Source organism: Triturus cristatus, chromosome 2_2, assembly GCF_964204655.1.
Source record: "Triturus cristatus chromosome 2_2, aTriCri1.1, whole genome shotgun sequence".
Taxonomy (NCBI): domain Eukaryota; kingdom Metazoa; phylum Chordata; class Amphibia; order Caudata; family Salamandridae; genus Triturus; species Triturus cristatus.
The window spans coordinates 1,170,203,261-1,170,217,030 of NC_140582.1; the positions used below are offsets into that span (position 1 = coordinate 1,170,203,261).

The following is a 13,770-nucleotide window of genomic DNA, read 5'->3' on the forward strand; positions in this document are numbered from 1 at the left end:
CAAAATAAACTCATTAACGTAGCTATTTAATTGCCCAATCTAAAACCATACGCCATTATTCTTTCATCATGACGGAGACAGTGTGATTGAATCTGCAATCTTTATTGACATCTTCAAATACCAGCTGCACGCCAATGCAGGCTTGTACACAGGTACGTGCAAATCAATCACGTTTTGAAGTTAGCACGCTGTACGAATACCCAATGCATTTCGAGCCTACTTGGCTCTTCGTCAGGTGTTACTAGGACAAATACAATAAACAACTTAATCACTTTCATGAACGATATATAAAACAACGTCAATATACGACAAACTCTTCAACCCCTCTGTCCTTCCTAATCAAACATGATTCAAATAATAAATTGCTACCTCATACACCTCCCTATACCACCCAAAACAATGATCACCCTCAGTATGATATAAACATAAATGACAACATACCACCCATACACACTGATACAAAAGATTCAGAGTACGAGGACAGCGCGCAACTTTGAGTGGGGAAGAGAGGTGTATTATGGGAGTGGGAGTCTCTCGCCAGAGTTATGGAGGTAATTGATTGTAGCAGCTGGGGAAAACAGTCACGTGGGGGCGGCTTGGTAACAAGTAGCGCGAATATTTAAAAGCAAGAGCAAGCACAGCTGATTATTTGGACTAACATTCAGGAAGAGGAGGAAGCAGTGTGTTTGTGGAGGATAGGATGAGAGGCCAGAGCACTGATGCTGACCGTTTTTAAAAGGTAACATATGAGGGATATGGAGAATGTGGGGAGTCGAGTTGGTGAATGTAGGGGTTGTAGAACAGAGGAGGATTATGAACAAAGGAACGGGTCTTTTGTTGTATGGGTGGTATGTTGTCACTTATGTTTATATCCTACTGAGGGTGATCATTGTTTTCGGTGGTATGGGGAGGTGTATGGGGTAGCAATTTATTATTTCAATCCTGTTTGATTAGGAAGGACATAGAGGGGTTGAAGAGTTTGTCGTATATTGACGTTTTATATATCGTTCATGAAAGTGATTACGCTGTGTATTGTATTTGTCCTAGTAACCCCTGACGAAGAGCCAAGTCGGCTCGAAATGCATTGGGTATTCGTACAGCGTGCCAACTTCAAAACGTGATTGATTTGCACGTACTTGTGTATAAGCCTGGATTGGCGTGCAGCTGATGTTTGAAGATGCCAATAAAGATTGCAGATTCAATCACACTGTCTCCGTCATGATGAAAGAATAATGGCGTATTGTTTTAGATTGGACAATTAAATAGCTACGTTTGAGTTTATTTTGGAGTACCTGGATAAATGCAATACATTGGCGGGATGGATTCCCACTTTTTGCAGTGCGACAGTGGGAGCGCAAGAGGAGTGCTCATTCTTTAATACTTTCGTATTGACTATGGTTTGGGGCGATCCACGTAAACTGGATGCACGCATCTACATATAAGGTTTTGGAGTTTGGAGTAATATAAAGGGAAGGAGTGCATGCTCTATCATATATTTTTCTGCCAGTAATTTCTCGTGGCACCGCGAGTAAGGTTTTCATTTTCATCAGTAGAATCACACCCTCAACCATCTGGTGTCTCCCCCCTCAGAGGGTTAAGAGGTGTCAGCCCGGGCAGAGGCAGCTTCCCGGGTGCACACACAGCCACACCAGAGTACTTCACAGGTCTTTGAAAGACCATTTACTTGTTAATGTGGCTTTTCTCTGAGTCGATCCTCTCACCTCTCTAATCGTTTTCCAGTGACTTGATACTCAGACGTGCAGCACATCTGCTGCAAACAGCTCATTCATAAATAAGTACAGATGAATCCCTGCACAAAACACACCATGCATGTTATTCTGAAGCCCTAGTACTCTGTTTAAACTCTTCTATCCGGTTATGGAAGGGAAAAACATTCCCGGGCACATAGGGCAATACAAATCGAGAGAACAGAATAAACACAGAGGAACTTGAATGACAAATTTAGACACCGCTGCGTGTGGACGCTGTCGACTTTGGGACTTGGCGGCAAGGTTCGAGTCTCGGCGTCGGGTCAACTTCCTGTGATTTTGTGCAAGTCATTTAATCTCAGTGCCTGCAAAATGAATGTGTTCTTGTGTAATGTAACTGGTGCTCATGTTAAGCGCTCCAGTACTTTCGAGTCCAGTTCTTGCTACATAAAACTGGCCAAAAAATGAGCTGTGAGAAATGGTACTCCTGGGAGCTGTTCCATTCAGCAGGGTGCCCCCATCATTTTTGAGTTACGCCACTGCTGTTCCTATCCAGGTGCCCTTCACCAGCTGGGCGAACAGACTAGTTCCAAAACTTTGCCTTAAAGCTAATTTCGTGAGGTGCGCCAGAAGCGGGCTTTTAAATGTTATAAAAACCGCCCTGGTCTGAACGCGGTATAATTAGCGGTTTCTTCAGAATGCCCCGATTCTGGGACTGCCACTGTGGAGGGGCACGGCAGGTGAACAATGATCGCCTGCGTGCGTCATTGTAATTTGTTTTTATGGTTCTTATTGGACTATTTATTATGCAAGAGATATTTAGAGAAAAATAAATATGGATAAATAGACGGATTGGCAAAAAAATAAATACCATAAAAGCGGGAGCCGTAATTATCACCCGCCGTGGGAAAACAATCGGGAAAACAATCGAACAATGGAGTCGATGCCCATGCGCACTTTCACCTAATGGAGCACTAGCCTAACTCATGAATAGAAAGACTTCTTAGAAGAAAAACAATTTGCAAACATCTGTGCCCAACACTAGATGTCTATCTATGCAAAAGCATATGATTCTACAGCTCTACATGCCAAGAACAGATTCATACTGGTAAGTAGCATTTTCCTTCCTACACAATGCCCACCATCACTGAAAGGAGTAGTCCCCTACTTAGTGACTGGAAAGACTTCTTCGAAGAAAAACAAATTGCAAACATCCGGACCAAACACTAGATGGAGAGCTATGCACAGCATGTGAATCTACAGCTCTACATGCCAAGAAGAGATGCTTACTGAGTAAGTAACGTTATTCTTTGTCTGAGGGTGGCGCTGGGCATGAACGGTAGTGATGGCTAGAGGAGACTGGCCAGATTTTATATTAAAGTTTACAAAAATTGATGAATGGGATTCTTAATTTAACCTCTGCCACAGGTAATAACTCAAGGTCGCATTTGAGTTCATTGTTTTGCACACCATGCCACCTCAGTTTGGCTCAGCCATATTTAAATTAGTCTTTACCCTGCTACAATGGAAACAGCCCCCTACCTGATCTACCATGTCCGATCCTCCCTGAACCAGGGCGGCAGCAAACCAGTACCAGTTTCGCCCTGAATAATTCTCATCAGCCAGGTATAGTTTGGTTCCAATGCATGTGACCCATGTCTGGGCATACCCATCCCAATTAGGATGACACACTAAAGTATAAAGAAAAGTGATGGAATGCTTGAATTAATCTCAACCACTAGTAACTCGCAGTCCATTGTGATTTTGCACATCATGCCACCTCAGTTTGAACTCTGCCATATGAGGGTCTTTTTACCTAAAAACTGCCAATTGAAGTACCTCTCACTCCGTTCTCACAGTGCGAAGATGCCTCCGGGCATTTGTTGCGCTATATAAGGTACCTCATTCATTTGTTCATTCAAGAGTGATTTGCATATAGCTGGGGTCAAAATGAGGTGCCATGGTGGTTGAAACTGATGGATTGGGATGCGAACTGAGCGATTGCCTGTGACTGAGATTAATTCAAGTATTCCATCCATCCCCTTGGTGGTATTGCAGATTTCTTGTTACCATCTTTCAGGTATCCTCTCTCGACAAACGTTTTGATGGGATTTAATTATGTATCAAAATGATGTGGTGTTAGAGATTATTTTATTAATGCTGCTTTTTAAAAAAGTTTTAGCTCTATGAACTTTTCTCATGCATAATTTGAATGTTTGTTCTGATCTGTAGCCTCGGCCTGAAATTCATGAAGAATTTGTTCATCTTAAAAATTTGCCCAAAGAAGGATACACAGACCTTGAAGTAGCTTATGTCGGCCTGCGGTTTGGAAAAGTTAATAACTATGTTGTTATCAGAAATAAAAGAAAGGTAAATTCTTTTGAATGTTCTGTAATGTTTGATCAAATGAATGTCTTATTTCAATTACTTGTTAAACATTTGATTTTTGTTAGTAGTTTTTGCCACATTTAATACACATTGTGAGGAAATGGGGTGGTTTATATGGTGTAATTGTGCGACCTCACTGAGTAATACACTTGCCAGTCTCTTTAGCTCCTGGAGGTTTTGTTTGTGAAACCAGTAGCTCAACCATGGGTAGCTGTGGCTCTGAGCAGTCAGGCTTACAAAGGAACAAGTGTTAAGCATTTAATCTGATAGACATCTAGCCGCAGATTCCTTATCTTAGAATATCGTCCAGGCGCCAGTCTGGATCTGGAGGTTTTCCATCAGTACCTCTGCACACCGGGTGATGGCTTTGCATTGCTCCAGTGGAGACATATAAGCCCCCCTCACTCCCCCAAACGCCCCCCCCGCCCCCCTGGAGGAGGCTGCAACGTGGATCCAGGTGAAGCAGTTCCTCCGTCCTGTTTGGTTTTTGACCTTACTGACACATTTTTGCGTCCAGGAATAGTGCGCCGATGCCTTCGGGCTTTAAATCGTATGCTATCTGTACTTGGCAGATGTCTGCGACGTACAGACGTGAGTGCGACGCCCGTCGGCGGATGAAGCGTAAGTCACTGCTATGCTATGTCTTGTTAAGAGTCCGAGCGTCTTCTATCTTCTTGACCTGGGACTCTTGTTCTGGGCAGGTCACGAGGTCGTTCCCGAAGACGTCGCTCGCCTTCCTCTGGTAAGCACAAGAGGAAGTCAGGAAGGCCGTCTGCCTCACGTAGTCGTGACGTGTGGGCCCGTGGTTCTCTTCCAAGGTATACTCATCAGACATAAGCACTGAATAGTCCCGCCCACGTGCGGGGACCCTGGAGCAATAGCCAATAGTGGGTGTGTGTGTGTGTGTGTGTGTGTGTGTGTGTGTGTATATGTGTGTGTGTGTGTGTGTATGTATGTATGTGTGTGTATATATATATATATATATATATATATATATATGTATGTATAGAGATAATATGCATAAATACATACATATGCAGCCTGAAGACATATTACTAGGCTCAAAAAGCTGCCATCATTGCATGTAAATCTTTTACATTTGAAAAAAATAAAGACCTAGAAGTCATATACATATGATGTATATAAAGAAAACTGCCCTGAGTTTGCTTTGAAACACACAACCTTAATTTGAAAGGTAAAAAGGCAAGATCATAGAGGCAAATTAGCCTAGAAAGGCTGCATAGAAAAACAATTGGAAAATTGGCACCGTACCTTTAAGACCTCCAGGAACCCCCAGGCTCCCATAATGCACCAGAGGTGACAGGTCAGTTTTTTTCCGGTTCCTTCTGTGAGAATCCTGTAGCGTTGAGCCTGCCAGTTAGTGAATTTTGTATCACGTTTTTTCTGGTCTAAAGTGAACTTTTTTGGTTTCACTCGACGTCTATAGCACTTGGCTTACTAGTACTACTATTTATTCTGACTTTTGGCTATTTTGGCCAGTCAAAATGCCGGCCTTATTAAATAAGTGCCCTGCCTGTGGGGAAAAAGATGGCTAAGTCAGACCCTCACTCGGTCTGTTTTGCTTGTCTACCTTCATCTCACAAGCCAGACCAGTGTTACCACTGCAGCTAGTTTTCAAAAAGAACCCTTAGGGAAAGGGTGAAGATTAAGCTGCACTCTATGCAGGAGAGCGGAAAAGAAACAGTAAGTGGGCGAAAAAAACATCCCTCAAGGAAGCCCTCCTCTCAAACAAGGTTGGAGCGCAAAGAAAAAAGGTGAGAAAAGGAGACATCGGTCTCGTACGCTGTTGAGGGACAAATCTACATCAAAAATACCTTTGTGCTCCGAGTTGGCGTCGAGACAAGGTGAGAAGACCCATAAGACACCAAAGCGTAGGCGGTCCAAGTCTGGCTCGCCTACGACGTCAAGAGGCCAGGGCTCGTCATCGACACAACGTCTAAGCCCGCCGCCGAAAGGGACCATTGAGACGTCGAGAGGTCCAATTCCATCGACGTCTAGCAAAGCACCTAGGGCTTCGACGGCAGAGGCAGACAGGCATTTGACGTCGAGACGCATGACTACGACACATCCGTCGCCAAGGAGATGGACGTCTAAGAGGTCACACTCAAATCATGGTTCTCTGTCTGCAAAGAGACCTAGGGCGACGTCAAGAGACCGTTCGCGGGACGCCCAGGTGGTGACGTCAAGGAGTGCTTCTTCCTCTCCAGGACTTCAGATAGTGCAAGTCACTCCTGAACCCTCACCAGTACCGTCTCCACCCCCGCCAACTAATACCTCACAGAGATGGCTAGGGGCCATAAGAGTGGAAGATCCGTAGGATTACAAGACTACCACGGTTCGAGGCATGTGGGCTGCTGAATTCATATCTGTGCATAGATCGCCGCCTAGTGTTGGGTCCGGATGTTTGCACGTTGTTGTCCTGGAAGAGTCTTCGAAGTATCCTGAGATAGGTGACTCCTCCCCTGGACCACAGTGCGCATGGGCATCCTCTCCATTGTTTTTTTCCGCCATTGGGTTCGGATGTGCTTATCTTGACTCAAGTTAGGAAAAACTTTTTCCAGGCCAAAAGACCTTTAGTTCGCGTCGGTACTGTTCCCGATCGGTATCGACAGTTACTTGTTAGTTTACTGACTTCAACAACAACTTTTTCGCATCGTATCCGACCATCGACCCTACATCGACTATGGAATCGAGGACACCATTCAAGCGGTGTCCTGTTTGCAATGCCAAATATCCCCATGTCGACGTCCCCCCTGTGTGCAACAAATGCCTTTCACCGCATCACGACGAATCCACATGTATGGCCTGTGCCCGATTCCGATCCAAGAAGACTCTCCGGAATCGACAAGCGGCGAGACTTGAAGCGCAGCAAGCGGCACCGGCCCCGACCAACATCTTCAGCGCCGAGGACGAAGATGTGGAAGGCGTGGAGAACCTACCCTCCAGCCCCGCTTCCGAACACGATTCCGGATCGGAAGACATCGAAGAACAACTCTTTCACAGGGAAGAAGCCGACACCGAGGTAGGAGACTACGATGAGGCCTTAGGGGCCGAAGAAAGTAGCTCCGGTGACGAGCAAGGCCTACCCGTACAGACAGAGGATATCCCAGTGCGTCAGTCAATGGCTCCGGTCGAGGGATCGCCTTCGGGCCTTACCCAAGACCTATCCCGCAGTTCTTCGGCCCCGCCATCTGGCCCGGCCTCGGACATTCAGCGACAGCCATTAGTGCCCAAAATGACTGGTTTCCCTTCCTCGAAACCGAAACCAAAAGTCGTATCGGTTCCACAGAAACCGAAAGTGAAACTACCACTGGTCGGATCGAAGCCCTCTACACCTTCGACGCCAGCCAAACCCGTCGGCACCGACCGCACCAAACGGGACTTCGGTGCCGAATCGCAGCAGCCGACGTCGGCGCCGACACACGGAAAAAGGCCATCGGTACCGCCAAGCCGCCTTGGCCCCCGGCACCGAAACACTCGGCTCCAGCCACGAAGGTCAAAATGGCCGCTGCGTCGCACATCGCTTCGAAAGCAGCACCGAAGGCCCAATCATCGACGTAGTCGACAGCTACTACCTCTCCTCGACTCGATGACCACGTGGCCCCGAAGAAGTCCACGCCTGCCTCTGCAGAACCGCTCGGCGCCAAAGAACCGTCTGCATTACAGGTTCGACAAGTTGCAGCGTCCTTGCAACGCATCAAAGAAAAGGCAACCCTCAAGGACACGTCGGGCTCCGAGCCGAAAAAAGCTCAAAAAGCTTCTCCAGCAATACCCAACATCACTTTTGGACTGCCACCATCCACGGCACCCAAACTGTTTGAAATCAGGACACGTGTCACCCAAACTAGGATCACACCTGCCGAACGTTCTTCTACGGAGACGTCACCGTCCCACATCATCGATGCCGACACCGGCAGACTTATGCTCCACAAGCGGAGAATATCTTCCGAGCAGCCTTCGGACTCCTACCGGATCCCGCTAAAGAAAAAGCTGCCAGCGGATTCGGAACCAGTTCTTTACGAACGTCTCCATACCTCTTACCTAGATCCACAGCCCTTCTCTCCGACACCCTCCGAAACCGATGCTTTGGAGGACTACATGGGTGACGATGTCCCCTACCCCAGAGAGATGGACCCTGAAGGCCAACAGGACCCTGACCAGGCTTGGGATGACCCTGTAGACCCGGGTGCGCCTATGGATACACAGGACACGCAGCTATATGGCGCGAAAACGTCTCCCACAGAGGACACTGCCGCATTCAACGCCCTCATTGAACGTGCTGCGGCCAATCATGGTGTGCAACTCCACTCTGACACAATCGAGGACGATTTTCTAATGGATACTTTCGCATCCTCAGAAAGGAATATCAAAACTCTACCCATGCTGAAAGGTGTCCTTAAACCAGCAAAGGACATTTTCAAAGAACCCACTAGGGCAAGAGTAATAAACCCCAGGATCGACAAAAAATATAGGTCGGCGCCTGTGGACACTACGTACATTAGAGGCCAGTTGCCTCTAGATTCCATTGTAGTCGCTAATGCTCGCAAAAGGGCGCACTCAGACTACTGGCGAAGCTCCTCCCCCGGACAAGGAGTCCAAGGTGCTAGAGACCTCCGGCAAACGGGGTTGCAGCCCAGGCAGCTAATATATGGCGTATTGCCAATAACCAGGCGCTCCTAGCTCGCTACGATCGCGCCCACTATGACACATTAGAAACCCTACTCCAACATCTCCCTGACCAATACAAGGAGGGAGCAGAGATCCTCATCAGGGAGGGACAACTCCTCACGAACGCATCCATTAAGTGTGCACTGGATGCCGCAGATACAGCTGCTAGAGCAATAAATACCAGCGTCATGTTACGACGACACGCCTGGCTACGAATCTCCGGATTCAAACCTGAGGTTCAAAATAACATCCTCAATCAGCCGGTCAACCCCGACTACTTGTTCGGACCAGAGGTTGACACCACCCTAGAAAAAATAAAAAAGGACACAGACACTGCAAAGTCCATGGGGGCTCTCCAAACACAGTCCTTTCGGAGTGGCTCCTTTCGTCGCCCCGGAAATAGAGGAGCAGGTAGAGGACAGGGGTCACAGCAAACCTTCAACAAGGGCAACACACAAAGTACTTACGATAAAAACACCCGGGGTGGATATCGTGGCTCCAGCACAAAGGGTAGAGGACGCGGATACGGCAATACCAGGTCCTCCCCCAAGAACAAACAGTGACGCCCTCTCCCTTCCTCCCGACCACATAACACCTGTCAGGGGAAGGCTACAAAGGTTCCTGTCCACGTGGAACTCCATCACCACGGACAGGTGGGTCAAAGATATTATCAAACAGTTACTGCCTAGAATTAACCTCCACTCCACTCCACCCACCATACCACCAAAACACCGTCATATGTCCTCAGAGCACTTAGCGCTATTACAGCAGGAAGTGCTAAGTATGCTGGAAAAAGGCGCAATAGAGGTCGTGCCCGTCCACGAGCAAGGTACGGGGGTGTACTCCCTGTACTTCTTAATACCAAAAAAGGACGGGTCACTCAGACCTATACTAGACCTGAGACCCCTCAACCGCTATATTCTCTCAGAGCATTTCCACATGCTCACCCTACAACAAGTCCTCCCGCTGCTCAAACAGGGAGACTTCCTGGCCACGCTGGACCTCAAAGATGCGCATTTCCACATACCCATTCACCCCTCACACAGAAAATATCTCAGGTTCACTATTCAAGGGCAGCACTACCAATTCAAGGTTCTTCCCTTCGGCGTGACAACAGCACCTAGAGCAGGGGTCTTCAAACTGTGGGGCGCGACCCCCAGGGGGGCCGTGGAGTGATGCAAAGGGGGTCGCGCCTTCCCAGTCACACTTCTGCCCAGGCCCAAGGGCTTCAGCATCCCCCCCCCCCCCCCCCCCTCCTCCTGTGTCTCAGCCCGGGCTGCTGCAGTGAAACTTGAGCTGCTGGGGGCTCAGCTGGGCAGTGTCTGGATTCCTATCTCCGGCACCCCGTGTTTTTTCACAGGTCTTTAAAGACCATTTGCATTTTAACATGCCTTTGTAAACTGGTTACAGAGGCTTAGGTTTTTTTGCTGGTTCCAGTACCCCCTGGGTCCCCACTGTGCCTATTCCTTACATTTGGATTTTACATTCACTGCCGTAGTGTGAGAATGCATTTCATGGAAAGGAATACAAAGTTGGCTTTCTGGGGGCGCCGTGTGTGAAAGTTTATTGTGCTTTTCAAGCACCTGCTGCAGCATTTCTTTCCCGGCAATTGCCAGGCCTCACATAAATGTCAAGATAACTCGTGATTAATTATCTTCCTGGAGAGAGATCAGAATTTTGTATAGTTGAGGTTTTGACTTAGGTGAAGTTAGTGCAGAGGGTTAATATGCCTGCTGCAAAGAACGTGTACCAAGTAGATTACAGAGTGCGTATGATGTGAAGAGATCAGCAGGTTACTGCTTTCAAAAGAGACATCCTTTTGTTACTTGCAATTTATAACTTAAAGTCCTAATAGAGAATAGTGAGCGATTAACTTTCATCCTAGAACAGCATGCACACTACAAAGAGTACATTATTAGACCATTGATTAATGTTGCAAAAAGGGTTAATTTGGCTAGAAATCAATTCTTATAATTAAAGGAAACTCCCAACTATGCTGTTTCTTTTTCGACTCTGAGTTTGTGCTTCTCCACACCAAGCACTCTTGAACTATGCTGCCTACCAGTATGGATGACATGTGACTCCTATACTTTTAGTCCTTTGGCTTATGTAACATTTCCTATACACTGATTTACACACTTATGATTGATTGTCTCTGTGTAATGTGTGTGTGATGCAAAGTGCTCGGACACCCTACACTGGTATGAGTGGCACTATATAACTAATTCAATGCATCTGAGAGTGTGGGGTTATGGAGACTTGGTCACTGTTAAAGGGTGCTAGTGAGAGAATCCGTGGTGGGGTGGTTATTGGGGGGGCACCAACAAACATTGTCGCACAGGGCACCACCAGCACTAAAGCCGGCTCAGGGAAGTATGCACAGATAAGCGCTGAAAATACCGCTTTAGGTGACTGCTTTTTTTTGTACCGACTGGGCCATCAAAATAATCTGCTGGTAACCCTAACCATAGGACTGGAAGTTTGTTGCAGGATCAGCACATTATTTATTTCCTTCACCCTCGATCCCCGATTAATGCCACAATTGTTTAACTTGGATCTTAAAGTCTACGCCCCGTCAATAACATGCGGAGTTACTTCATGGGTCTGGGAATGCACCCTGCATTCAGACAACTCATTCCTCATTCTCGCCCTTTATTGTCACGCTCACCTTGCACTCACAGTGATCACAATGCACTCACACTGATCACCATGCACTTGCACCATTCACCCTCTCACCTTGCACTCATAGTGATCACTCTGCACTCAAAATGCACTTGTCCTGCTCACACTATACCTCAACCTGCAGTCACACGAGTACACTACTCATCCTGCACTCATGTGACACTTCACTCACCTGTCCCCCTCACTCCTCAATATGCAACTCACTCAAACAAGCCCATCAGTAATCATACATTCATTCATCCCATTCTGAACTTGCATCCGCACCCAAAATGAGAGAGGACAGCAAGGGAGTGAGAGAATTTGATTGAAGAGGTCAGGGATGAGGAGAAATGTGAATTGCCGAAGAGAAGTGTGGACACGCAAGAAGTGAGTGTGATCCAAAGGTGAGGGCTTCTGTTAGAACAAAGGGGAGATGTGAAAGAGGAATGGGGGGACTGGAGAGGTGTTCGATACAAATAGACAAAAATTTGAATGAAGAGACGAGGTGAATGAGAAGTGCTGAGGGGCACGGGAGGTGACAGGGCCAGAGAGACCATGAGATAAATGTGAGAGACTGTTAGAGATGAGGGCAGTGAAAGGACAGAATGGCAAGAGGTGATTAAAGGTGAAGTGAGAGGTTGAATGGGGAGAGTTCAGAAGTTGTAAAAAGGGGTGAAAGAAAATGACCTGCAAAGTGAGAGAGGGATCCGGGGTTAGGAGAGGAGAGAGGGATGGAAGGGAGGGGGTGAGAGAAAAGCTGCATGGGTAAACGGCTTAACTCTACACAAAACCGCCAGGATTTTAAGGGACCCCTGCTTCTTCCGGTCAGGGCCAGGTGAGCTTCTAATGTGGCAGCACGTATTGCTGCAGAGTGGAAGGCCCTTCACAAAGGTTGACTTGAAATCTTTCTGATGATAATTGCTGTATTTTGGTTATAAATGGGTACTGATTGGGTGAAATCTTTCCTCAGCGTTACTGTGTGTAACAAATATCAAAATAATGAAGCAATGCTATCCCAAAATACGCGGCATCACATAACCTCATTTACATTTTCATCCCACGCAATTTAGTCAACAGGTTTAGACATTTTTGTCAGGAGGGGGTCCTTACGCCTCAAAATGTTGACAGGGGGGTTTTGGCATCCAAAAGTTTGAAGACCTCTGACCTAGAGTTTTCACAAAGTGCCTAGCTACTGTGGCTGCACATCTACGGAGGCAACAAATTCACGTCTACCCTTACCTGGACGACTGGCTTGTTCAGGCAAAGTCAGCCCAGCAATGTGCCAGCCACATGTCCCGCACCATTCACCTTCTTCACAGTCTGGGGTTCTCACTAAATTACCCGAAATCACATCTCCAACCCGCCCACGTACAACAGTACCTAGGTGCGACCATAGACACTCTGGCAGCCACAGCTCAGCCAAATTTAGTGAGGATCAACAGCATGCAAATGCTGATTTCCAAGTTCAAAACCCAACACTCCCTTCCCGCGCGAGTGTTCATGCAGCTGATAGGCATGATGGCCTCCTGCATTTTCATAGTCCCACACGCGAGACTACATATGCGCCCGCTTCAGGAGTGCTTAGCACGTCAATGGAATCAGGCTCAAGGGCAACTAAAAGACCTAGTGTTGGCATACAACTCTCTGCATTGGTGGAATCCACAAAACCTTTGCAAGGGCCGACCGTTCCAAGAGCCTGTTCCACAAATAATACTGACAGCGGACGCGTCTCTTCAGGGATGGGGAGCTCATGTACTCAATTACACAGTGCAGGGACTATGGACTACACAACAAAAGAAGATGCACATCAACCTTCTAGAACTGATGGCAATCTTCCTGGCAATGAAAGCATTCAAAGTACACTTGTGCAACAAAGTCGTGCTGATCCAGACGGACAACATGACTGCCATGTACTATATACAGAAGCAGGGAGGAACACACTCTCCACAGTTGTCTCATCTGGCTCAGAGCATGTGGAAGTGGGCCATTCAGAGGAACATATTCCTCATGGCGGAACACCTCCCCGGCAAGGACAACCAGATGGCGGATCTGCTCAGCAGACACAGCCACCAGATGCACGAGTGGGAGCTACATCCGTCAGTACTCCAACCGTACTTCCAACAGTGGGGTCATCCAGAGATCGACCTATTCGCCACAAGCGAAAACGCAAAATGCCAAAGATTTGCCGCCAGGTTCCCACATCCGCAGTCGCAGGGCAATGCGATATGGATGAACTGGTCCGGCAGATTTGCGTACGCTTTTCCCCCAGCACCATTGATACCGCTGGTGGCACGCAAACTCAGACAACACTCACTGACACTCG

General features: G+C 47.4%; 1 protein-coding gene across 4 annotated transcripts in view; it reads left to right on the forward strand.

Moving 5' to 3' along the window:
• Positions 1–13,770, forward strand: part of ZNF638 (zinc finger protein 638) — a 994,232-nt gene that overhangs the window by 535,456 nt on the left and 445,006 nt on the right. For all 4 annotated transcript variants that reach the window (XM_085642741.1, XM_085642742.1, XM_085642740.1 and 1 more), the window contains one exon: positions 3,942–4,079. In XM_085642741.1, coding sequence (XP_085498867.1) covers positions 3,942–4,079 — 138 coding nt within the window. The remainder of the gene's footprint in view (positions 1–3,941; positions 4,080–13,770) is intronic.